Source organism: Chenopodium album, chromosome 5 (assembly GCF_948465745.1).
Source record: "Chenopodium album chromosome 5, dcCheAlbu1.1, whole genome shotgun sequence".
Taxonomy (NCBI): domain Eukaryota; kingdom Viridiplantae; phylum Streptophyta; class Magnoliopsida; order Caryophyllales; family Amaranthaceae; genus Chenopodium; species Chenopodium album.
The window spans coordinates 765,383-791,536 of NC_137838.1; the positions used below are offsets into that span (position 1 = coordinate 765,383).

Sequence of the window (26,154 nt, forward strand, 5' to 3'; positions counted from 1 at the left end):
TGCAAATCCATCACTCTCTTCTCCTACAATTTCTCACTCCTCTTTCCCTTCCTATCACTCTCTTTCTTGCTGCCAATTTTTACCCTCCTTTACACCACCGTTTTCATTTAAGAATTTCAATGAATTTGGGTAAAAATCATTTCCAAAGTACTCATTTTCTCTCTCCATAACTTTTCTCTCTATCTTTTTCTATTTTTCAAAAAAATTTCAAAATAGCAAAATTGTTCATCTTCAAAGTGAAACCCAAGAAAAAAAAATGAACTTATTTCAACAATTCAACCTTCAAACTTAAACAAATGGTGGATTCAAGTAAAATGTAAGTATAAATTTTGTACATGCAAATTGTTTTTCGTCAATAATTTTAAAGTCAAAGTGTTTAATTTTGTGAATTTGGGATTTTTTAAAAAAAATAAATAAAAATAAATTAAAGCTATAAATTACAAGTTGTTCAAAAAAGAACAATTAGAGGAGAAAGAAGAATAGTAATGAATTGAAGCCAACTGGAAGATAACCAAGCAAGGTTAATTTTTCAAACACTAGCTTGTTCTTTTTCAAACACTAACATGTTCTTTTTATTCCATGTTCTTTAAAATATGCCTAATGTTCTTTTCGGAGGTCATGTTCTTTGTCAAACACAAACATGTTCTTTTGTTGAACACTATTATGCATGTTCTTTTTCAAATACTAGCATGTTCTTTTTCAAACACTGGCTTGTTCTTTTTCAAACACTAACATGTTCTTTTTATTCCATGTTCTTTAAAATATGCCTAATGTTCTTTTCGGAGGTCATGTTCTTTGTCAAACACAAACATGTTCTTGTGTTGAACACTGTTATGCATGTTCTTTTTCAAATACTAGCATGTTCTTTTTCAAACACTCGTATGTTCTTCTTCTTTTTTTTTTTTTCTCATGTTCTTTAAAATAAGCCTAATGTTCTTTCCGGGTGCACCATGCGCGCATGGTGCACCCGGGTGCACTATACTATTTTCAGAGTATAAGTTGTTAAACAAGTCTACTCGCTTTTGAAATTTAAATACCAATTAATTTTTGAACATTCTAAGTTGCCTTTTTTAACTCATAACAAATTATTGAATTTAAGTTACTTTTTTAAATCATAACAAGTTATTGAAAATATTTTAGTTTTTAGTGAATAAATTCATAGTATAACGAACTCATAATTGTTACTGTTTCGGATGAAAACAATGGGGCCTTGCCGAAGGCCCGCTGAAGTGGTGAAGACTGGATTCGGTCCAAGGGATGTTGGGCCGAAGGTTTCCTGCACAGCGAACACACGTAAACTAGCCTCGGGGGTGTTGCCGAGGAAGGCCCCTCCGATGCTAAAGTCAGTACAATGTGTAGAGAGAGAAAGCTATGCAAGAGAATTAATTGCTTGAGGCTTTGTGTGTATCTTTTACAAATGAATGAATTGAAGGCTTTTATACCTTAGCACATGTGGAGAATGTGGGCCGGGGCCCAATTGACATGTCTGGTGGACTGACCTTGACTTTAGCACAATTGGAGAGTTGAACCTTGACCTTGGGCTTTTAATTGGATCATTTAATGACTAGGCCCAATTGGACTAAATTGGACCCAAACAACTTGCCCCCCAGACCCGATTTGGAAGGATGACGGGTCGGGTTTGATTCCAATAAAAAATGGAGGGAAGTGAATGATTTAATTAAATCAAAAGATTTAAATTTTTAAACAGTTATTAATGAAATAACTGTAATTTGGATAATTAACAGGAAGTGGAGTGGATAGTGGGCGGTTAATCAAGAGAGAGAGTGTTTAACGGTTAATTAAGGAGGCATTTAAGAGAAATTTGAACTTTTCGACCTTTGGGATTCTCCTTCCTGGAATTATAAGGTCCGATTCGCATTTCAACCTCATTTCTTCACCAACTTACACTCAAATTCTCGCGCAAACCCACTTTCGCTTTGAATCTCCAGCGTACCTTTTTCGAATCCAAGTTCGAGACTCAAATCCACCGCTTCCACCGATTTGACCGGCGTATTCCGGCCAATTTGAAGGTAATTTTCTCCGAGTTTTTTCGATTTTCTTACCCTTTTTTAGGGAAATTCTTCTTCCTTCTTTCCTTCTCTGAATTCGATTATGGCTCGAGAAAGGAGGCGTCAGTCGGGTCGACGGGGTCAGGCTAGGGATCCCCGTGACCGCGCCGACGTTTGGAATGGGGAACGAGCCGGTGAAGACCCGGAAAGAGGGATTCCGGCAGTTCCTTTGAACGCCGCGCCAACTCAGCAAGACGCTGAGGCCGGCGAGGCGGAGCAACCTGAGCAGAGAGAACAGGCCGGGCAGGCTGAGGATTTGCCCCCTGTGCTCTGGGACCTGCTTCCTGGGCATGCCGAATGGCAGGACGCCGAGGCCCAGGAAGCCATGGTGAGAAATACTCCCTACTCATGGTGGGTTCGGCATGCCGAAACCTACCGATTCGCCGAGCAAGTTGAGTTGCACTACGGCATTTTTGAAGAGGATGGGCATTGGTGCCGAATGCCCTCGCCGACTGACAGGATTCACCGTCCCCCTCCTGGGTATGTAGGGGTGTACACTCGGCAATTGCAATACGGGCTTCGGTTTCCTTTGGATCCCTTTGTCAGGGACATTTTAATAAAGTACAGGATCTCCCTGTGCCAATTAACACCCGTTAGCATTCGGCGGGTGATGACTTATCTCTGGGTGTGTCGGTTTTTTGCTGTTGAACCGAATTTGCACTGCTTCCGAAAGATGCATCAGCTAGTGCAGAACCTCCAGAGCGTGTATGGCCAACACGGGTCTTCGGGCTGGTGGCGAATAGAGAGTCGCCCCCAATATCTGACAATGTGGCCGAACGACTCCTCGGATAAGGATTGGAGGGGTCAATGGGTCTGGGTGAGAGTTCCCGCTGACCCGGAGCATCCATACTTTTTCGGGGCTCCCCGATACCTCTCCAGGCCTGATCCGAACATGCAAGACTTGGGTCCTGAGGACCCTGATGCCACTAGCCACCCGAGTTACGAGCAAATGAGCTTCTTCGGGAAGCAGAATAACCCCGGGGGAGTTGGCCGAATGAAAACTCTCCCGGCCAGATGGCTTCCGGATAACCATTACATCTTCCAAGAGAAGATGTTGGCAGTTGTCGGCCTCAGCCGAAAGTACAGGGGTGGTAAATATGTTCGGCTGGGGCCGAGGACTTTAACTTAATCAACTTTGATTTGCCTTTGATTCTTATTCCCTTAGTCTAACCTTCGTCTGTTCCTTTCAGAGCTGAGCGAAGCTACCTCGGGAATTGATTATAACCGGCTCGGGGTGAACGCTGAAAGGGTCATTCTAGACCGGGCTCCGGCAATCACAGCTCCGAAGAACCGTCCGCTGCATCTGCACGAAACGGGTTTTCAGATTGAAGCCGCTGCCGAATACACCAAGCAGAAGCCTTGGTGGGAGAAGCGAGATCCCCTTCGGCCTTTACTACCTGAGGAAGCACAGGCTGCTCAAACAGCAGCTGACGTGTCCCGAGTAATCAACTCCTTGGAAGGAGGTGTTGGGACGTCTGGTGCTGCTGGGAGGGATATCCCTGTTCCTGGAGTTCAGCCGAGGGTTCCAGTAAGTTCCTGGCTTGCTTGGGGTTTTTTTTTTTTTTTTTTTACTCATCCTTTGCTGCCCCCCCTTTCTGCAGTCTGAGGAAGGGAGCGGAAGGAGAGAAGGAAAAGCGTCTGCTCCTTCTGAAGATCCATCTTCATCAGAATCTGAAGAAATGGACGAGCAGCCCTTAGCAAAGAGAAGGAGGAGGTTGGCCGTGCTGGGGCCTCGGCAGTTTCAGATGGGGATGAGGCCTACTGGGGGCATCCTCATACGGGAGCCTGATGAAGGTAGACGCTCGCCGAGGGCTCCCCCTCCGCCGGAAGCTCCGCGTCCTCAAACCCCCCCTCCACCTCCCGAAACTCAAGAGATGGAGGTGGACCAAAAAACTCCTGATCCGAAGGGGGGGGGGGGGTTCAGGGACACCCTTCTGAAGAATCTGAGAAGCCGGTTGCTGAAGGCTTCTCAGATGATATTGATAGGGAGGTTGACGCTTTTCTTCGTCAACCTGATCTGGGGGAGGAGGCAGAGAAGGTCGTGGCTGCTGACCCTGGTGGAGATCAACTGGGCTCCGCCGAAGGAGAAGGTCATGCTGAACCTGAGAAGATTCAGGAGGTTCCCTCTTCTTCCTTCCCCTCATTCCAGACGCTGAACTCTGGAGATTTGGGTTTCTCGGCCCCCCGTATCACAGTCCCAGAACCTGTTTGGGAACGAATTTGGGGTCAGAACCGTGAAGGGGCTGCAGGCTACTTCGGCGACTTGACTAGCCTGTCCGAAGTGGACCGAGCAAGGGTGTGGTCGCTGAAGGCCACGGCTGGGATGGGAGAATCCAGCCGAAGGGTCCCTGACCCTGCAAGAGACAACCAGCGTTTGCTGATGCAGGTATTTAACCTTTTAGCTGCTTTGCTTTCACTCAGCTCTTCTTTATTACTTTATTTATTTTGACTGATGTGCCCCTGCGAACAGGTTGTGCACAATCAGACTCTTACTGTAGAGTTGATTGACACCCTCCAAGACAAGCTGGAGCATGCCTGGGAGGAGGCAAAAATCGCTCGGGAAGAGGCGAAGCTTGCTGAGCTGAAGCAGCAGGCTGCTGAAGAGAAGCAGCAGCAGAGCGAAGAGTATGAAAAGAGGGCTGCTGAAGCCATTCAAACCTTCTGCTCGGCTATGGAGAAGGAAGTTCAGAGCTTCCTCCAAGGTCTGCGGGGTATGCATGACCATGAAGTCTAGGAACTTCCCAGGCTGAAGGCCATTCTGCATTGCAAAAACGGCTAACCCCTGGTCCAGCTGAGAGACGCTGGATGACTCGTTGCTGAAACGGGTCAGGTAGTCTCGGAGGCTTTCGGTCTCCCCCTGTTGCAGACCCATGAGTTCTGCAGTAGTCTTCTCTCGGCGGTTTGCCGTGGAAAACTTGCTCCTAAATTTGGAGGACAGATCGTCCCACCCTGTTATAGAGCCTTGTTTCACTCCCTTGGAGATCCATGCTTGCGCGACCCCCTTGAGAGTGGTTGGAAAATATTTGCACCAAGTCGCTTCGGACCTGGGGCAAAGATGCATGTGAGCCTCATACGAGGCAATGTGGTCCTTCGGATCCGAAGTCCCATCATATGTAATGTGCGACGGTATTTTAACCGTGGGCACGTGCTCTTCCAGTATCCATTGTTCAAATGGCGAACTGGTGGGTAGCATAACGGCCTTGCCCTTGTTCCTGGCCGAAGGGACCGCGCTCCGCCCTCTTAGAGAGGTAGGAGTGGTTTTCGTCCCTGGCTGGGAAGTTTGGGCTTCGGCTGCAGGGAACGAGAGGCGACTGTGCACGCTCGGTTCCTTGCCGCCGAGTCGGTCGAGAACGCTTCGGCGAACAGTCTCAGGTTGTTCTCGGCGAGCAGATTCTGGCCGAGAAGCTGAGCTGCTGCTCTTATGCGTTTCTGGTCGAGAGGTTGAGGATCGCGAGAAAAATTGAGGGTTCTTTTTCCTCTCTCTCTCGGTTTTCCAGGTATCCTCTTCCCACTTTTCCAGTTCCCGGAAGGAAGGAGGTTTTCCACCATCATGGTCTAGCTTCCTCCGCTGATGCCGGGTATGCGGAGGAGTTCGATCGCGAGGTGGAGGCATATTTTGTGCCCTCATGGCCTCCATGAGCACTGCCAGCGCTCTCGCCACCTCCTCCGAGCTGGGCCCCGTCAAAGGGGTCCTCGGCTGAGTGTGGGAATGAGAGCGGACGGTCAATGGTTGGCTTTGGGGCACGGAATGAGTCCTATGACCGGACTGATCTCTACTAGACCGAGAGGGACTCGGCCTCTGATGAGAGTTGTGAATTACGGGAGAAAGGGAATCCTCCCTGTATGATCCTCCTCCCGAACTGGCACCCTTGGGAGAGTTTCGGTCCGGTGAGGGTGATGGTGTAGGAGTTTTAGGCTTTTTGCCTGCTCCTTGACGGAGGCTTTTGCTCTTGCGGTTCTTAGCCATTGCCACTAAGATGATTGCAAGATGATTTTGATTAGAAATTTGGCTTAAAGATTTTTGAAAGTCTTCCCCACAGACGGCGCCAAATTATTTCAGATGAAAACAATGGGGCCTTGCCGAAGGCCCGCTGAAGTGGTGAAGACTGGATTCGGTCCAAGGGATGTTGGGCCGAAGGTTTCCTGCACAGCGAACACACGTAAACTAGCCTCGGGGGTGTTGCCGAGGAAGGCCCCTCCGATGCTAAAGTCAGTACAATGTGTAGAGAGAGAAAGCTATGCAAGAGAATTAATTGCTTGAGGCTTTGTGTGTATCTTTTACAAATGAATGAATTGAAGGCTTTTATACCTTAACACATGTGGAGAATGTGGGCCGGGGCCCAATTGACATGTCTGGTGGACTGACCTTGACTTTAGCACAATTGGAGAGTTGAACCTTGACCTTGGGCTTTTAATTGGATCATTTAATGACTAGGCCCAATTGGACTAAATTGGACCCAAACAGTTACATTTTTACCTTTTAATACAAAATCATTATTAGTCTATACACTAACAGACTCGAATAATATTATGCCAACTTGAAGCATGCAACGATTCAAAGGAAGTCCACTAACTTCTTGCAAGATTTGCTAATTATCCTAAATTGTCTTCAAAGATATTAATAAAATATACATTGTAAAGCGTAAAAATGTTAGTGTTACAAGTAAAATGGGTTGATGGCGTGAGATATTGAATTTAATTAATACCCAAAGCCAATTATTTAAGGATAATAACATTCATTATATTAAATCCCCTAAAAAAAACATTCATAAAATAACAAGGAAACGTAACATTATTACAGTACAATTTTATTTATAACACAAATATGCATCACAATTAAGAAGACTTTATTATGAATTACTAGTAGCTTATTATAAAATGCCTATTTACAGCGTGACCTTAGGCTTGAGCTAGTCCATACAACAACTTTTTAACATGGTAATCATATCAAATCCTAATTAGAGAACACTGCAAATACAATGTCACCATCGTTTCTTGCTTCAGCTTTGCCCCCAAAAACTGGGTCCTCGTAAAATTTATGATCTCCAGATGCTTGAAGTTTGACTTCGACTACATTCCAATCAACGGGTCCTATTGGCCCAGCTTCTACGTAAACCTGAAGACAATTTTGATTTTTCATTTTAGGAGCGTCTATTTTGAGATCATATTATCAAAGTAATTCATAAAGAGCAGAGAAACATATATAAATTATGGTGGAATAATATATAATCGTGCAATACTCGGGGTCTAACTACAATAAGTAACAACCTGGTAATATTTTGACTCATTTCAAACAATCAAAGTTTTTGATGAATTATGTTAAGTTAATACGATTGTTAATCAATTGATTAATTTTTTACTAAGGAAATGTCTTACTATAATTTAAAGTGTTGAGCAAGATTAAAACTAGTGCATATGGTATATATATACTACCTTCTGTTTTAAAAGGTCAAAAGCTACGAGCCATTTTCGAGCAGTGGAGTCGACACCATCAACATAGACCACCCCTCCCCTGGACCCTTGTGGAAGAGGCCCTTGGTGCTTGAATGGAATCGGTGGATCTAGATGCTGATATACAACAACCTCGGGGTAGCTCGGAACCGGCTTTCCAGACCAGTTATGTTGATCATATAACTTCAAAGGGGCAAACTTCCTATGATGATTTACAATGAAACCGCGAGTAACAACTTCATTATGTGCATCAACCTTTGGTTCCAAAGCTGCTATCTCCCTTCCAGCCGCTATCAGCTCCTCGAAAGTAGCCTGCTTTTTCTCATCACCAACCATTGCTGCAGCCGGGACTCCATGGGTTGCAGCCATGTCTTTTTTTCCAGACTCTACTGCCCAACAACAAAAGGATAATTTACTGAAGCATAATATAGATATTACCTCCGTTAACTTTTAGTTGCAACTTTGGGCTATTATTTGTAAGGTACTATAAAATATTTCAAACTTGCAACTAAAAGTTAAACGGAGGTAGTAAAGAAGTATATAGTTCTAGAACACACATTTAATTAACCTGAAATAAATCAAATAAAATTTAAACTTACATGAACATTGTTATTCAAATTTATTTTACATAAAGAATAAATAAAATTGAAGTAAAGAAAGATTAGGGGAAAGAGTTTCTCACAGTAAACTTTGGAACAAGTACAGCCTCGATGTCCAAATATGTTGCAAACTACAAATTAATCTACAATATCGATAAACTGCATATTTATAGCATGGGTGTCAACGGTCAACTAAGAAGAGCTAGAACTAAACTAATGCCAAACCAAATACTTGTATATTACTCCAAAACAGATAAAATTAATCACTTTGTACATCCTTTCCTTCAAAATCTTAAATGATAACTTTTGCATGCTTAAACAACCATTTTATACAAGTATATGCGTATAATAAACATCTTATGCTACATTCCAAAAGTACACTTGCTACTAACAAACATAATTCCAATCACACGAATTTCTAAAATAGATTGGTTGGAATTATGATTTTGTCCACCTTTGATATATTGGGGTAATAGTTCATGTGATTAGATTTATGTTTGTTAATAGTAATCCTATTTTTGGATATAGATGAAGAATTTTTTTTTTTTTTTCTAATAAACTATTTATATGGATTTATTATTTATATAAAAGCATACAAATACAAACACACAAAAGTTATCATCTTGTTTGCATAAGATAAGTTCATTTAAAGTAAGGATCTGTTCTCATTGACTGAACTCAATTACTAAACTGAACTGAATATTTTATAAGAGAAGGAAATTAGGAGCTGAATTGAATTGAACTGAAAATAAACGTATGAGAACAGGCCCTAAGTTTTGGTAAGGCTTATCCAAATACAAATTTTTTAAACTAAGTTTTAATAAACACTAATAAGTTCATGTGAGATAGGATAAGTTTATATATATAAGTGAAAATCAAGTTATACTAGCATTTTTTTTAACTAAAAAGCGATGTAAACACAGTGAATAATCTATAACTTCCTCTATTAAAATACTTGTGCTTTTCATTTCGGACCGTATTTAAAAACTTGCTCCATTTCCTTCTTTGGAAAGATTTTACAATATTTAATTCACTTATCTCAACTAGTGAAGCCATCACAAATATATTTTATTAATTTCATATTCTCTTTCCTCCAAATTTCTTAACTACTTTTGGTTTTTACAATTTTTTATTCTTTTACCTATCCCACTACCTTTATATTTTTATTACTTTATCCAATTTCTCCTAAAACTCCACACAATGAAGAAATGGAGCAAATTATGTATAAAAACGGAGAGAGTATCATATAACTAATATAAAAAGTTTCATCCTTAGTTTTTATTTGTTTTGGAATTTATAATAAAAAGAGTACGTTTATCAGCGTTGTCTCGCCCACCACTCTGGGGGCTTTGGCTCTTGACACCTCTTTTTTTTTTTTTACCTATTTTGGAATAATTTTCGAGTCGAGTCAGTCGAGTAGGTTTTTAACGCCTCTATTTCTCGCTAGTTTCTTGCAAATTGTTTGTACTCCAAGCTACATTTTTAAGAGATATTGTACATTGAATAAATGGTTATTAACTGATTGCACCAACTGTGAGCAATCTTGTGGTATGAATATAATGTATAATCTACTTAGGTGAAGATATAATGGTCTTGTCATAAAATTGGAAAGCAATAAAGCATAGGAATTAGAGAAACAGTATGCTGATTGGGTCAATAAGGGAATTTTGGCCCAACAAGGAAACAATATATGGGCCTTAGTTGAAAGAGAGATGCCTTCAAGGAGAACCAGACGAGAGTCCAGATTTCTTCATCATCTTATGAATCAAAAGAGACCAGAATTAGTCCACTTATTTATTCCTCATCTAAGAGATACAAATGCAAGATTCTTGATGAATTTATCTATGTTGTAAATGTAGACAATTACAAAATATCATGTATTTATTATATACAAATTTACATAACAAATTTGCATAGCAACGTACATGTGAACATCCATACAATTGGTATATGAAATCGAATTGATATAATGATATTCTATAACTTACAACTTGTAAGTTGTAACCCAAAAAACTCTCATATTAAAAGAGAAGGACTTTCACCAAACAGCAAATAATAATTTCATAAAATTATTAGTAATAAAAAAATGTTGGCTAATGTAAGAGAAAAGAAAGTGATTAATACATATTTTCCAATGATGGATGGAGTTGTTTAGTAAGGTTGACGTTAAGGAAATTAAACAAAGGCAAAGGAAGAAATTAAAAGGTTGTCAAGCTATTATTTTTCCTTTCTTCTAAATTAGGAATGGTAACAATTAATAAAGGATGGAGGAAGTATTATTTTATGGCTCATTCCGTCCAAATTATTTTCTAGTTAACGAACAAAACATTGATCACTTTAAGAAAGGTAGGTACATGCTGACATCATTAAGAGAGGAAGGAATGTCGGAGAAAGAGGGGCAGCTTATACACACACTCACAAACAAAGGCAAAGGAAGAAATTAAAAGGTTGTCAAGCTATTATTTTTCCTTTCTTCTAAATTAGGAATGGTAACAATTAATAAAGGATGGAGGAAGTATTATTTTATGGCTCATTCCGTCCAAATTATTTTCTAGTTAACGAACAAAACATTGATCACTTTAAGAAAGGTAGGTACATGCTGACATCATTAAGAGAGGAAGGAATGTCGGAGAAAGAGGGGCAGCTTATACACACACTCACAATATATAGGACCGAATTAGATGTGAATGAAATGAAGGAAGATTAGAGGCAAGAATGGAGGTAAGAATTTTGTTGCTTAATGTCCTTAACATCATTATTACGATGATTATGACGATGATGTATGAAGGAAGTTATCCGTCGCATATTAGCAATAGCCTCAGGATCATCAAGTTTGTATAAATGAAAACAATGATTCTTATTTTTGTTCACCACAATCTCCACCATTCCTTTCCATCCACTTTTAATCAAATTCTCCACATACCTTTTCCCGGCAACATTCATAGGGTCATTCTCCGCCACCAACACCAACACCCTCCCACACCCGAGCCTACCCAAATCCTCTAGGGTAGGCTTCAATCTACGGTCATTAGGCCCTTCGTTTGTAGGACACATATACAACCACATCTCCTCGTCCCTCCCTCCTATCCCAAAATAAGGATGACCTAAAATCATCCCCTCTACCCTTACACTTTCTCCAAGTTTCCTCGTGGGCCCCACACGAGCTAGGACCGTGTGACTAATATTTCCTCCGGCGGAATCTCCACCTACAAATACCCGTTGAAGATCGGCGTGGTGGTTGATCCAAGGATCAGGCCCACACCCCTTTTCATGGGCCGCCACCCACTGAAGGGCGGCCCATGAATCTTCGTAACATGCAGGGAGAGCACGTGTAGGGAAAAGGTTGTACTCAACTGAGACAACAATGATGTTAGCTTCAAATGAAAGATTACTAACGTAGCGTGTGTATACCTTGGAGAAGGCGGACTCCATGCAAAATCCACCTCCATGTATATAGAGGAGAAGTGGGAGTTTGTTACACGTATTAATGGTCGTAGTTGTGCACTCGACTCGTGGTAAGAAGATCCGAGTAGAGACTTCCGGAGAAATTTGTACGTCTTTTATTTTGACGCCGGTGGCAAGGTCGTCTAAGGGAGGGACTTTTTGTCCCGTGGCGTCGGGAAATCTTAGTACGAAGCGGCCATCTTTGAAGACGTTGAAGAGGACAGACTTGAAGACCACCTTATCACAGTAATTGTTGTTGCTGGAATCCATTGCTAAGCTTGTGTATTATTTTTGAGCTTTGCAAGGAGGTGATGAGAAGTGTAAGGAAGGGTGAACATGTATTATTTATATTGATTATTGAGCAATTATATATTAGGTAACCACCCAGAACTGATCCCCGAATCTGAATTAGCTTAAAGGGTGAACCGGATGGAACACCAAAAAAAATATATTAGGTAACATGTGCACGTTACCTTAATTAAATAACATACACAATGATACATGTACTCGGTATGTAATTAATTTGTCAGTTTATTTAGTTATTTACAATCATTTAATTGATATATCAAGAATTCAAGATGAACTATCAAAAAAGTAAATGAAAATATACAAAAAAAAAATTAACATAATCACATTCATACATATATGGAGCTTTAGAGCTTAACCATGTCTAGTTGTAATGCTTGTCCTTTTTACGAATCCTAATTACATATATTAGCTCAATTAAATTAGTTACATGAAAAACTAAAAACTGCTATACATCAAATTAAAAGTTATTACACATCACGGCAACGAACTTCTCCTATCAATCCATTTATATGTTGAAGACCGAAACCTCCAAAATTTCTCAAAAAGCGTGAATATTAGCCTTTAATTTTGAAATTTTTTAACTTTTTTCACCCGGAAATAAAAATTTCCGAAATGTTTACCATGGTCCCTAATACCCTCCGGGAGTCCAATTGGTTGGGTACGGCGGAACCATCCAATTTGCCTTTAAACGGCCAATTTACCGGTTTACAACTTGCACTGATTTCGTTAACTCAAGTCTACCACTAACATCTATGACAACATATAATGATCATATATGATTCTAAACGGCATTATATGACCCCAGATAAAGTCCCTAAATTCTCAAGACATTGCGACATTAGGCGCCGAAACCTCCAAAATTTCTCAAAAAGCGTGAACATTAGCCTTTAATTTTGGAAATTTTTTACATTTTTTCGCCAGAAAATAAAAATTGTCGAAATGTTTACCATGGAACCTAATACCCTCCGGTAGTCCAATTGGGTGCGTGGAACTATCCAATTTTCCTTTAAACGACCAATTTAGCGGTTTACAATTACCTGCACCGATTTCATTAACTCAAGCCTACCACGAACATTTATGACAACAAATAGTGATCATATATGGTTCCAAACGACATTATATTACCCCGAGACATATTCCCTAGAATCTCAAAGTAATTTTCCGATACCCAAAACCTCCAAAATTTCTCAAAAAGCGTGGATATTAAGCCTTTAATTTTTGAATTTTTAGACTTTTTTTCACCCGGAAATAATAATTGTTGAAATGTTTATCATGGTCCCTAATATCCTTCGGGATTCCAATTGGGTGGGTGGAACCATTCAATTTGCCTTTAAACGGCCTATTTACCGGTTTATTAGTTGCATCGATTTCATTAACTCAAGCCTACCACGAACATTTATGACAACAAATTATGATCATATATGGTTCCAAATGGCATTAAATGACCCCGATATGTATCCCTTAGAGTTTCAAGACTTTTCCACACCGGACCCCCAATCCTCTAAAATTTCTCAAAAAGCGTGGGTATTAGCCTTCAATTTTGAAATTTTTGAATTTTTTTCACCCGGAAATAAAAATTACCGAAATATTTACCATGGTCCCTAATACCGTCCGGGAGTCCCATTGGGTGGGTGAAACCATCCAATTTGCCTTTAAACGACCAATTTACATGTTTACAACTTGCACCGATTTTATTAATTCAAGCCTACCACGAACATTTATGACAATAAATAATGATCATATTTGGTTCCAAACAGTAGTATATGACCCCGAGATGTATCCCCTAAAATTTAGAGACTTTTCTACACCGGGCTCCGTAACCTCCAAAATTTCTCTAAAAGCGTGGATATTAGTCTTCAATTTTGGAATTTTTTGAATTTTTTTCGCCCAGAAATAAAAATTGCTGAAATTTTTAACATGGTCCCTAATATCCACGACCAAGAGTCCAATTGGTTGGTGGAACCATCCAATTTGCCTTTAAATGGCCAATTTACTGGTTTACAACTTGCACCAATTTAATTAACTCAAGCCTACCACTAACATCTACGACAACATATAATGATCATATATGGTTCCAAACGGCATTATATGACCGCCGGATGAATTCCCTAAATTCTCAAGACTTTGCGACATCAGGCGCTGAAACCTCCGAAATTTCTCAAAAAGCGTGAACATTAGCCTTCAATTTTGGAAATTTTTTACTTTTTTTCGCCAGAAAATAAAAAATGCCGAAATGTTTACCATGGTCCCTAATACCCTCCGATAGTCCAATTAGGTGCGTGGAACTATCCAATTTGCCTTTAAACGGCCAATTTAGCGGTTTACAATTACCTGCACCGATTTCATTAACTCAAGCCTACCACGAACATTTATGACAACAAATTGTGATCATATATATATGGTTTCAAACGACATTATATTACCCCGAGATGTATTCCCTAGAATCTCAAAGTAAGCTTTTCGATACCGGACCGAAAGCCTCCAAAATTTCTCAAAAAGCGTGGATATTAAGCCTTTAATTTTGGAATTTTTAGACTTTTTTTTCGCCTGGAAATAATAATTTTCGAAATATTTATCATGGTCCCTAATACTCTTCGGGATTCCAATTGGGTGGGTGGAACCATCCAATTTGCCTTTAAACGACCTATTTACCGGTTTATAACTTGCATCGATTTCATTAACTCAAGCCTACCACGAACATTTATGACAACAAATAATGATCATATATGGTTCCAAATGGCATTAAATGACCCCGAGATGTATCCCTTATAATTTCAAGACTTTTCGACACCGGACCTCGAATCCTCCAAAATTTCTCAAAAAAAGCGTGGATATTAGTCTTCAATTTTGAAATTTTTGAATTTTTTGCCCGGAAATAAAAATTGCCGAAATATTTACCATGGTCTCTCATACCTTCCGGGAGTCCCATTGGGTGGGTGGAACCATCCAATTTGCCTTTAAACGACCAATTTACATGTTTACAACTTGCACCGATTTCATTAACTCAAACCTACCACGAACATTTATGACAACAAATAATGATCATATATGGTTCCAAACAGCAATATAAGACCCCGAGATGTATCCCCTAAAATTTTAAGTCTTTTCTACACCGGGCCCTAAAACCTGCAAAATTTCTCAAAAAGCGTGGATATTAGTCTTCAATTTTGGAATTTTTTGACTTTTTTTCCCCCGTAAATAAAAATTGCTTAAATGTTTACCATAGTCCGTACTACCCTCCGGGAGTCCAATTGGGTTGGTGGAACCATCCAATTTGCCTTTATACGGCCAATTTAATTACCGGTTTACAACTTACACAGATTTTAATAACTCAAGCCTACCACGAACATTATGACAACATATAATGATCATATATAGTTCAAACCGACATTATATGATCCCGAGATGTATCTCCTAAAATATTAATACTTTTCTACACTGGGCCCCGAAACCTTCAAAATTTCTCAAATAGCGTGGATATTAGCCTTTAATTTTGAAATTTTTTCGCCCGGAAATAAAAATTGCCGAAATGTTTATCATGGTCCCTAATACTATCCGGGAGTCCCGTTGGGTCGATGGAACCATCCAATTTGCTTTTAAACGACCAATTTTATTACCAGTTTACAACTTGCACCGATTTCATTAATTTAAGCCTATCACGAACATTTATGACAACAAATAATGATCATATATGGTTGCAAATGGCATTATATGACCCCGAGATGCATCCCATATAATTTCAATGATATTCGACATCGGGTCCCGAAACCTCCAAAATTTCTCAAAAAGCGTGGATATTAGCCTTCAATTTTGGAATTTTTTAACTTTTTTTCGCCCGGATATAAAAATTGCCGAAATGTTTACCATGGTCCCTAATACCCTCAGGGAGTCCAGTTGGGTGTGTGGAACCATTCAATTTGCCTTTAAATGGTCAATTTACCGGTTTACAACTTGCAACGATTTACCGGTTTACAACGGCCAATTTAATTAACTTGCACTGAACCTGATTCGAACCTAAATTGACCCAAAGCCGTTTTAACCCGTCAAAACCCGAATTTAACCCGACTTTTTACTAACCTGACCTGAATTCAACCCGACTCGTTCCTAACCCGACCCGAATTTAACCCAATCTGTTACGAACCCGATTTGTTATTGACCTGATCCAAATTCAACCCAATTTGTTATTGACTTGACCCGAATTTTACCATACCTATTATTTACCCAACCTAAAAATTCATCCTGATCTGTTACTAACCCGACTCGAAATGAACACGACTTGCTATTAACCCGACCTAAATTCAACCCAAATTGTTCCTGACCCGATTTCAAATCACCTTAAATGCTATTTAGATTACCTTATTATTGTTGATCAAAGCATTTTGTCTTGGGAGACCAAGTCGGTCCAGGCCAGCAAAAGAAAGGAGCATCATCCTCAAATTTAAGAGTTAAATATAGTATATGGTCAAAGGAGATAATTATCTTCCTAAATTATATAGATTATAGTTCCCTAGTATATTGCCATATATATTATAGTCAAAGGAAATAATTAGCTTGATAAAAATGATAATTATCTATTTATAGTTAGTTGAACCCGAATATGATCTGACTTGGAAATGACCCGACCTGATTGTAACCTGCAAATTATTGATTTGAACATAACCCGACTTGAATCCGAGAATGACCCGACTTGGAAATGACCCAACCTAATTATAAAATTTTCTAATCTGAAGGGTGTGCAGTAATCAAACCAAATAATGCGGTAAAATTTCAATCCAAAGGGTTATGTATAACATTTTAAAATTGTTAACTTCAAACCTCAAATTAAATTATTCCAATCCGCAAGTACACGTACATCAATAATTGATAACCATTGCATGCCCAGCACTCTAACAGGAATCCAAGAGCAAACGCCAGCAATAATATCGTTTGATAATGAGAACGACTACAAAGCTAACGTGTAATCCATGCATCATAAAGATTACAATCTTCCAAATCCTAGCCATCAAATTTTAAAGGAAATTTTGATTTTTACCATAAAAAAAAATCAAAAAATTATTTTTTTTTACCACCAAAACTTCTAAAACTTTTATTTTACCACAAAAAAATTTCTAAAAATTGTTTTTTTACCACCAAACGTCAAGAAAACCGTTAAATCTAACGGTTTAAAAAAAATTCCTTCGAATTTTGTGCGCAAAAGATGTTTTTCATAGGTTTAGGGGGGCACTTTGGTCCTACGGAACCAATTTGAGGTCAAAATTGACAAAAAATTATCGAAAATGCCTTGTTTTGTGTGTTCACGCAAATCGAGGTTTTTTAAACACGCAAAACGAAGCATTTCCGATCATTTTTTGTTAACTCTGACCTCAAATTGGATCCGTAGAACTAAGTGCCCCCTAAAACCCCTAAAGAGCCTGTGTTTGACATGAAAATCGAAGAATTTAGAAAATTTCGTTAGGTTTTTGACGGCAGGTGGTAAAAAACAACTTTTAATTTTTTATTTGGTGGTAAAATAAAAGTTTTAGAAGTTTTGGTGGTAAAAAACATTTTTTTGATTTTTTTGGTGATAAAAGTCAAAAAATCCAATTTTAAAATTAAATAACCTACGGAGTGTACTAGTCAAGAAAAAGAACTTTAATCAATAATTTAATAGAAATAGTGCAATAAAATAATAGATAAACAACGTAACACAACTATGATGTTACATGATATATAAAATGTGTATGAAATTATGATATAAATGGATTTTTTTTTATGAAATCTCAGTCATCAAAATCTTTGATTTGATTTTGAGTATTATCTTTGGGATTTAGAGGATCCTTTACAAATATGTTACCAAGATCTCCTCATATATATTGTGCCTGGATATGTTTGTTTAAATCTCTCACGATCTTTTGAAAGATAAGAGTGAAATTTGGATGTTCAAATAAATTGGAATTCATTTTTTGATGGATTTATATCATATACGAATAAGTCGTTCATTCCACCATGTAAAGTAATTAATCTCGTGTTTTTCAAAAAGTCAAATAATCTCGAGGTTTCACTCTTGTATGTAAATGATTCCCCCCATGCTATTTTTTGTTCAACCCATACTTCTCATTAGAAATTTTCAGAATTGAGTGGCATAGAGGATTATTTTTCCTTTGAACACTTGAAAGATAACAGATACTTTGTACTTTTATATTATAGCGCGACAACTTTTTAATTTCCTTTAAAATAAAATCAATTAGCTAGAAGTGTCTTTGAAAAGTGAAACCTCTAAAAATTTACTAGAGATGTTCCCTTTACAAATGAGGCCTTAACCTAGAGTTTTGTACATATTGGCCTCATAATCTCATATTGATCAGCTATATATTCAGCTCTATGCCCATGCAGAGTAACATTCTCTGTTTTGTTTTTCTTACCAAAATTTGGCTCTGTCTAACTAACTGACTAGAATCTTACTCCGCGTCCAATAGGTGCTAAACTGTGCTCACAAAACCGAACATTGGTACAGAGTATAATCAAGAACAAATTAATCCGATAATCTTAGTCATTAGTGCAAGACTGTAGGGGTCAATCGGAAATGGAAAACATTAGACAGGTATTACAATCATATATCTAGGCAGGGTCGTCTAAATCAATTTGGAGAGTTTAACTGTTTAAGGCCCTTGTTTCACGCTTGCATCAGAGCAAGAGACTAATATTCTGATAAGCGGTTTTTTTTACAAAAATTGGAGGATTGGGCTCTAAAAAATTGGGCCTTCATAGAGGCCCTGTGCTAAGGTCTATTTGCACAAACCCTTTGCCGGCCCTGTATATACGAGTACTTGAATAGCTACTTCCTATTAGGCTTATATGCAAATAGCAATTGACGAAATGTGCACAAAATATAATTCTGAAAAAGAATACACAACATGTAATGTCATAATTAATGTACGGTCATTAAGCAATCTCCTTATCTATATAACTTTTCCAAATAATGTGTCAAATTGACAACCACATATCTTTGGTCATTCTTCATTAGTGTATGCTGAAAATTTTAAGGTGCAGCAGGCTGTACCTTGCTAGGTACAGACAAAAAAATGCGGAAAGAACATGTAGCTGTTTTGTAAAGAATATTCAATTTTATGTTTTTTTTTAATATCTAAAGAACATATGTAATATTAATAAAGAACATGATATTACTATTTAATGAACATTACTTGTATATACCCATCATAATTTTAAGACAAAATTTAAAGAACAATTCACAATAAATAATGAACAGTATATCACAAATAAAAGTACATTACACTGATAATCAAAGAACATGGACATATGTTCTTTTCACTTTTTTTTGGTGCAAATATGTTCTTTTTACCTTAGGCATATGTTCAGTACATTTTAATATTATGTTCATTTCACTATAACTATATGTTCTCTACATTTATATAATATGTTCTTTCCTTGAAACGTCTGTACCATGCAAGGTACCCACGCCTGTAGGAACCACACACTGAGTGTATGCAGGATCAGGGGCCATATATATTCAAGACAAACTTTTAAATAAAACGGATGTTCAGTAAATTACTGAACATCCGTTATAAAGTGACAATAAAATGTGCAAAAGTTACACTAAAACGCACAAAAGTTACCTTGACATATATAAAAGTTATTTATGCTTCATTGATAAATTTGACAAAAGTGACGCTAAATTTAACAAAAGTGACATCAAATCTGACAAAAGTGTACCCGATGTACAGTAAATTACTGAAAACCGGGTGTATACAAAAGTTTTCCTATATTCAAAGTGACTCAAATCGCACTATCAATCTTATCATCTTTCACACGAAGTGTACTTCGTATATATAGCATATGGAATATTAGTCAACAAAAACAAAAGATCAACAACAATCGAACAATGCCAAATTGCTAACAATCAACTCACTACATTTATTTAACTCCGCCTAATACAATATTTTACCCTTTAATAATACAACTTAAATTGATAACAACTAAACTTGATACTTTTATTTAAAATACTTTTATTTAAAGACGGAGGGAGTAACACAAACAATGTACCATAGCTGTTAATTAACTCCGATTATGGATGAAAGAAACAATTCGTTGACGAATAACACTAGCCTCAGGATCCGTATGATCATTAATATTAAAGCAATGCTCTTTTTCTTTGTTCTCCATAACCTCCACCTTCCCATTCCACCCACTGTTGATCAACTCATCCACATACAATTTCCCAACACCATACAAAAAGTCCTTCTCAGCTAGCACAACCAACACCCGGCCGCACGCGATTCGAGCTAGATCCTCTACAGCAGGCTTCATCCTAGGATCCTTAGGGCCTACATTTGTTGGACACATGAACATCCACATTTTATCACCTTCAGCAAAATAAGGATGCAACAATATCATCCCTTCAATCTTTGCACCCTCAGGTAGTCCAATGGACCCTACCTTAGCTAATAATGTGTGCGACATGGTCCCACCTGCTGAGTTCCCACTGACAAATATACGGCTAAGATCACCGTATTTGTTGAGCCAAGGCTCAGGTCCAGTGCCCTTACTGTGAGACGCCACCCACTCGAGTGCGGCCCATGAATCGTTGTAACACGCAGGAAGAGGGCGTGCAGGGAAAAGGCCGTACTCAACTGAGACAACAATGACGTTGGCATCGGCGGTGATGTGGGAGCCAAAGCGGGTGTAATCCTCGGAGAAGGCGGACCGCATGCAGAAGCCTCCTCCGTGAATGAATAACACGACAGGGAGTTTCTGTGTGGTGCACGCGCTGGTGAGCGCAGAAGAAGGGATGAATACTCGAACGGAGACATCCTTGGAGATTTCGACGTCTTTGATTAAGACGCCGAAGGTGGAGCCAAAGGAAGGAGGGACAATCTTAGAAGTGGGAGTAAAGACATGGATACGACCGTCTTTGAGAACGTTGAAGAAGAGGAATTTATGGGCTATGTCTGATTCAGAATAATTCCACTCATCAGATTCAGAGGAGTTGGTGTTTGAAGACATGATTGATTAATGTAATGGGAATTGAATTGAATTGAATGTTGTTGTGTTAGTGATAAATTGGTTGGAGATAGTTCTGAATTTAAATAAAATTGGTGATACAATTGAGATGGACTTTCTGTTTTGGAGCAAGCAACGAGGATAGTATGACAGTGTGCTTTTGAATTTTGAATGTCACATGACTCACTTTGGTTGATTTTTATTAAATTAAACTAGTGCATCGGAGCATTGCACCGCTTGTTACTTTAATTAGACCTTATTTGTATATGGTATCCTTTTCTTTTAATAGATCTTGTGATTTACAAATTGTAATTATATATATTTATTTTCATGTTTATACATGTTGATGATTGATTAATTGATTTAGATGGTTGGTTGATAATTTGCAATAATCATCTTTCTTATAAGTGGTTAGATGTTCAAATCTCAATAAATGGTTTATATAATGGTAAGAAATGTGAGATAGCAGATAGGATAAACATTTATTTCCTCTGTTCTTTTTTACTTGACCTGTTTCTTTTATCACGCTTGCCAATGCAAAATTTTAACGATCAATAACTTAAATTCTCCATAATTAAAAATTATAAAAGTTATATATTATGATAATACTTATTGAGGCGAATCCAAAAAGATCATACATGAATATATTTTTTCTTACATATTATTCACAAAAGACGGTCAAAGGAGGGGTGGTGAATAGTGTAAAAGTCAAAGCGGGTCAAGTAATAAAGAACGGAGGAAGTATATATTAAGTGTAAGGCTCCATTGGTGAAATTGTAAAATGGGTTGTGTTATGTAAAGGACTAAAGAAGTAAAGATAGTAAAGATAGTGGAATAGATTTTTGAATTATACTTGTAGATAAAAATTAAAAAGTAAGAATAGATTCTCAGTTTAGTGAAATAATTTAGGGGGAGTGTTTGGTTAGGAGATTTTTGGTGCAAAAAGAGTTGTTTGGCCATTTTAAAAAGCACTTTGAGATATTTGGTAAAGAGTTTTTTGGATCCAAAAACTTTTTTCTAAAAAGATTATATGAGGGGAGTTTTTTGAAAAAGAGTTTTTAGCTTTTTGGTTGTTTTATACTCTAAAACAATTAATAACCAACATGTTACATGTACCAAACACTTTTACACAAACCACAAATTAAAATCAAATAAGCGAAACAACTAATGCAAGTAGTTAACAACTAATAGATGATTAAAACAACTACTCAGTAACATCTAAACGCTAATTGCCAAGCATGGCCTTAAAGCATAATTAAATTAAATTTTTAAAAGGCATGTTGAACAATGTCTTATCCACACCATATGGTTATCAAAAGATCGCCTAGAGATTGCACTAGAAGTCCCAATCTTAGTTTCTTACAAGTAACTTATCATCGCTCAAGTATTAAAATGCATAAATGTCCTGATTAATAGCTAATTAGCTATTGCCTATTTGTTAAACTATCTCTACATTGGCAAGAATGTCCTGTGAATTGAGAATTCCTTCTTTTTCCAAGCTCCACACGGGTTGTGCCCTCCAAGGACGGTAAATTATCAAAACAATACACTCAGCTCGTATACAAGAATCGCGTTATGTGATCGGATGTCATAAAATCTAAATTTAAACAAGACTAAACACACATTTTCTGCATTTTAGGCCTTAAAATTAAAACACTTCAGTTTACATATTTTTATTAACTCTGATCATTAGTCCATTAATCATCCTGATGAATACAGGGGTCATATAATTCTAGTATTAACTGTAACAAAATGTAACATCCATGAACAATTAGTAAAGTACTAAACCAAAGTTGAAAATGTTTCACCTTTTACAGTCCACAAATACAAATAAACGTACAACTGAACAATGCACATTTAACATCATCCCATCAATAATTTAATTCGTTGCATACAAGATTTTTTTTTTTTTTATTTGCAAATATATTTCTGAAGATTAGCCAGGGAAAAAATTAGATAAAAATTAGATAAAAATTATTTTATCATATCAACTCCGATTATGGATAAAGGAAGTGATCCGTTGACGAATAACAAGAGCCTCAGGATCTGAATGATCATAAATATTAAAGCAATGATCTTTTTCTTTGTTCACCATAATGTCCACCTTCCCTTCCCACTCACTCTTGATCAACTCATCCATGTACGTCTTTCCGGCACCATACAGTCCATCTTTCTCAGCCAGCACCACCAACACCCTGCCACACGCGATCCGAGCTAGATCCTCTACAGCAGGCTTCATCCTCGGATCCTGAGGCCCTAAGTTTGTAGGACACATGAACATCCACATTTTATCATCTTCTCCGAAATAAGGATGAATTAGTATCATCCCTTCAACCTTTGCATCTCCAGGGAGTCCCATTGACCCTACCTTAGCTAATAATGTGTGAGAGATAGTCCCACCTGCAGAATTTCCACTGACAAAGATCCGGCTAAGATCACCGTAATCGTTGATCCAAGGTTCAGGTCCATTGCCCTTACAGTGAGATGCCACCCACTCGAGTGCAGCCCAAGAATCGTCGTAACAAGCAGGAATAGGGCGTGCAGGGAAAAGGCCATACTCTACTGAAACAACAATGGCATTTGCATCAGCGGTAATGTGACAACCAAAGCGCGTGTAATCCTCAGAGAAGGCAGATCGCATACAGAAACCTCCTCCGTGGATGAATAACACGACAGGAAGTTTCTGTGTGGTGTACGCGTTGGTGGGTGCAGAGGAAGGGAGGAAGATTCGGGCAGAGACATCAGTGGAGATTTCGACGTCTTTGATTAAGACGCCGGAGCTGGAGCCAAAGGAAGGCGGAACATTCTCAGAAGGGGGAGTCAAGACATGGATACGACCGTCTTTGAGAACGTTGAAGAAAAGGAATTTTTGAGCAATGTCTGATTCAGAGTAGTTCCACTCAGATTCAGATGGGTTGGTGTTTGAAGACATGTTTAGTACGATGTGTGTTAGTGATCTAGATTTTAATGTGTTATATTGACATTTACATTGACTTTTTACAAGCATAATCTAATTCACCTTCACATGGCTACTAACACGGGCAGATCAGGGAGTACCTATCCATGCCACGGGGTTTTAAAAATGAAACTAGTGTGTAGCCTAGGCATTACACCGGTTGCTACTTTTATTAGACTTTGTGATTATCAATTATATACATTTATTTTCATAATAACATATTTTATGATTGTAACATATTTTATGATTGGTTTAGATGGTTAAGTAATAATCTTTCTTATACAAGGTTGGGTGTTCGAATTCCGGCTTCCAAAATGGGAGTACAGAAGCAAGTTGTGGCTTTTGATTTTAAATGCAAACAAACTTGGAGAAAATACTCACAAGCTAAATAGTGACAGATTAATGCAGTGATACAGAGCTCCCACCTCCCAATCATAATGTTAGCCTGTTAGGGGCTCCCATAGTCCCACCTTCCAATCATAATATTAGGCAAAGTACCCACGAGATGTCCTTGTGAATTGAGTTTTTTTTTTTTTTTTTTTCCTTTCTCATCAATTTTCCATGGTTTCTCCAATTTCTCATCAATGCAGGGGTCATAAGATTCAAAGTGGCTCATATAACACATTAACTAATTTAAACTATGAAGTAAAACAAAATGAAAAATATCCAATAGCCATGATTAAACTAAAGCTATCATCTCTCAATACTTAACATCTACAAACAACTAACTAATAAACAACAAGTTGATCAATGCTCAATCATCTTCCCAACAAATTATTTTTAATATTCAAGTCCGTCTTATACAAGATTTTTCCAATTGCAAATAAATTTCCGAAATTCAGCCATGGAAACCATTAGATAACAACTATGGTATAACAAGATTTGAAACAGAAGAACACATTATCAATCACCTTAGTTAATCAACTCTGATTATGGATAAACGAAGCGATCCGTTGACGAATAGCAACAGCCTCAAGATCCATATGATTAGAGTAATGAAAACAATGCTCCTTATCTTTGTTCTCCATGATCTCAACCTTACCTTTCCACCCACTCTTGATCAATTCATCAACATACATCTTTCCAACACCATACAAAACGTCTTTCTCAGCCAGCAACACCAGCACCCTGTCACACCCGATTCGAGCTAGATCCTCTACAGCAGGCTTCATCCTAGGATCTCTAGGACCTAAATTTGTAGGACACATGAACATCCACATTTTATCATCTTCCCCAAAATATGGATGAATTAATATCATCCCTTCAACCTTTGCATCCCCTTGTAGTCCTAACGATCCTACCTTGGATAATAATGTGTGAGATATGTTTCCTCCTGCTGAATCTCCGCCGACAAAGATTCGGCGGAGATCAGCATGATCGTTGATCCATGGTTCAGGACCTGTGCCATTACTGTGGGACGCCACCCACTCGAGTGCGGTCCATGAATCGTCGTAACACGCGGGGATAGGGCGTGTAGGGAATAGTCCGTAATCAACCGAGACAACCATGGCGTTGGCTTCTGCAGTGATCTGGGAGCCGAATCGCGTGTAATCCTCCGAGAAGGCGGATTGCATGCAGAAGCCACCGCCATGGATGTATAACACGACAGGGAGTTTGTGTGTGGTGCACGCGTTTGCAGATGCATACGATGAAGGGAGAAAGATTCTGACTGATACATCAGATGAGATTTGAACATCTTTGACTACGACGTCGGCTGTAGAGCCAAAGGAAGGTGGAACTTTGACTTTATGAGATGGGGGACATAAGACATGGATACGACCGTCTTTCAGAACATTGAAGAAGAGAAACTTTTGGGCGATGTCTGATTCAGAGTAGTTCCACTCAGATTCAGATTCAGATTCGAATGTGAATGTGTTGGAAGACATGTTTTGTCTCCTAAAAAAGTGGTTGTTTTGGGTGATTTTAGTGAGGAAAGAAAATTTGGGTAAAATTGGGGATACAATTAAAGGGGTAGAATGAATTGTTGGTTTTTTAGGGGAAGTGAAGAATGTATGATTGTTTGATTTTTTGGATATGACAGTTGATAATCGTGGACCTTTTCTTATCCAGAAATGGTTGCTGAAAATTCTAGATGTCGACGAGGCGACGGCAAATGCGGTATTCACCACATTAGACATGGTTACTGAAATTTCTAATTGTCGTGTTGACCTTAAATTGTTGAGTACGGTAGATATTAATGAATTCGGGTCGGCAACGATTATTGTCACATGTTTTTATAACAGATCTGTCACTTTAAAGTCCTAACTAGTCACATATATCCTTGAATAAGGATTAATGAATTTTTTATGAACTTTACTGGTGAATCTGT

The 26,154-nt window shown here is 38.4% G+C and overlaps 4 protein-coding genes and 1 pseudogene across 4 annotated transcripts; all 5 read right to left on the bottom strand.

Annotated features, from left to right (window-relative positions):
* Positions 1-7,023: 7,023 nt before the first annotated feature.
* LOC145631273 (uncharacterized) lies at positions 7,024-7,941 on the bottom strand. The gene is made up of 2 exons (XM_081683359.1): positions 7,503-7,941; positions 7,024-7,185 (listed from the first exon to the last, which is right to left on the bottom strand). The coding sequence occupies exons 1-2, from the start codon at positions 7,887-7,889 to the stop codon at positions 7,024-7,026; spliced, it is 549 nt and encodes a 182-aa protein (XP_081539485.1). The 5' UTR covers positions 7,890-7,941.
* Positions 7,942-10,822: 2,881 nt separating this feature from the next.
* On the bottom strand, positions 10,823-11,833 carry LOC145631274 (putative carboxylesterase 1). Its single transcript, XM_081683360.1, has one exon. The coding sequence runs from the start codon at positions 11,831-11,833 to the stop codon at positions 10,823-10,825; it is 1,011 nt and encodes a 336-aa protein (XP_081539486.1).
* A 7,791-nt stretch (positions 11,834-19,624) lies between these two features.
* Positions 19,625-21,091, bottom strand: LOC145629956 (putative carboxylesterase 1). Its single transcript, XM_081682197.1, has one exon. The coding sequence runs from the start codon at positions 20,870-20,872 to the stop codon at positions 19,925-19,927; it is 948 nt and encodes a 315-aa protein (XP_081538323.1). The 5' UTR covers positions 20,873-21,091; the 3' UTR covers positions 19,625-19,924.
* Positions 21,092-22,564: 1,473 nt separating this feature from the next.
* Positions 22,565-24,405, bottom strand: LOC145631405 (putative carboxylesterase 7). Its single transcript, XM_081683474.1, has one exon. It carries the CDS (start codon positions 23,874-23,876, stop codon positions 22,857-22,859), a length of 1,020 nt encoding a protein of 339 aa, XP_081539600.1. The 5' UTR covers positions 23,877-24,405; the 3' UTR covers positions 22,565-22,856.
* Positions 24,406-24,471: 66 nt separating this feature from the next.
* LOC145631404 (putative carboxylesterase 5 pseudogene) lies at positions 24,472-26,010 on the bottom strand (annotated as a pseudogene).
* Between the last annotated feature and the right edge of the window lie 144 nt (positions 26,011-26,154).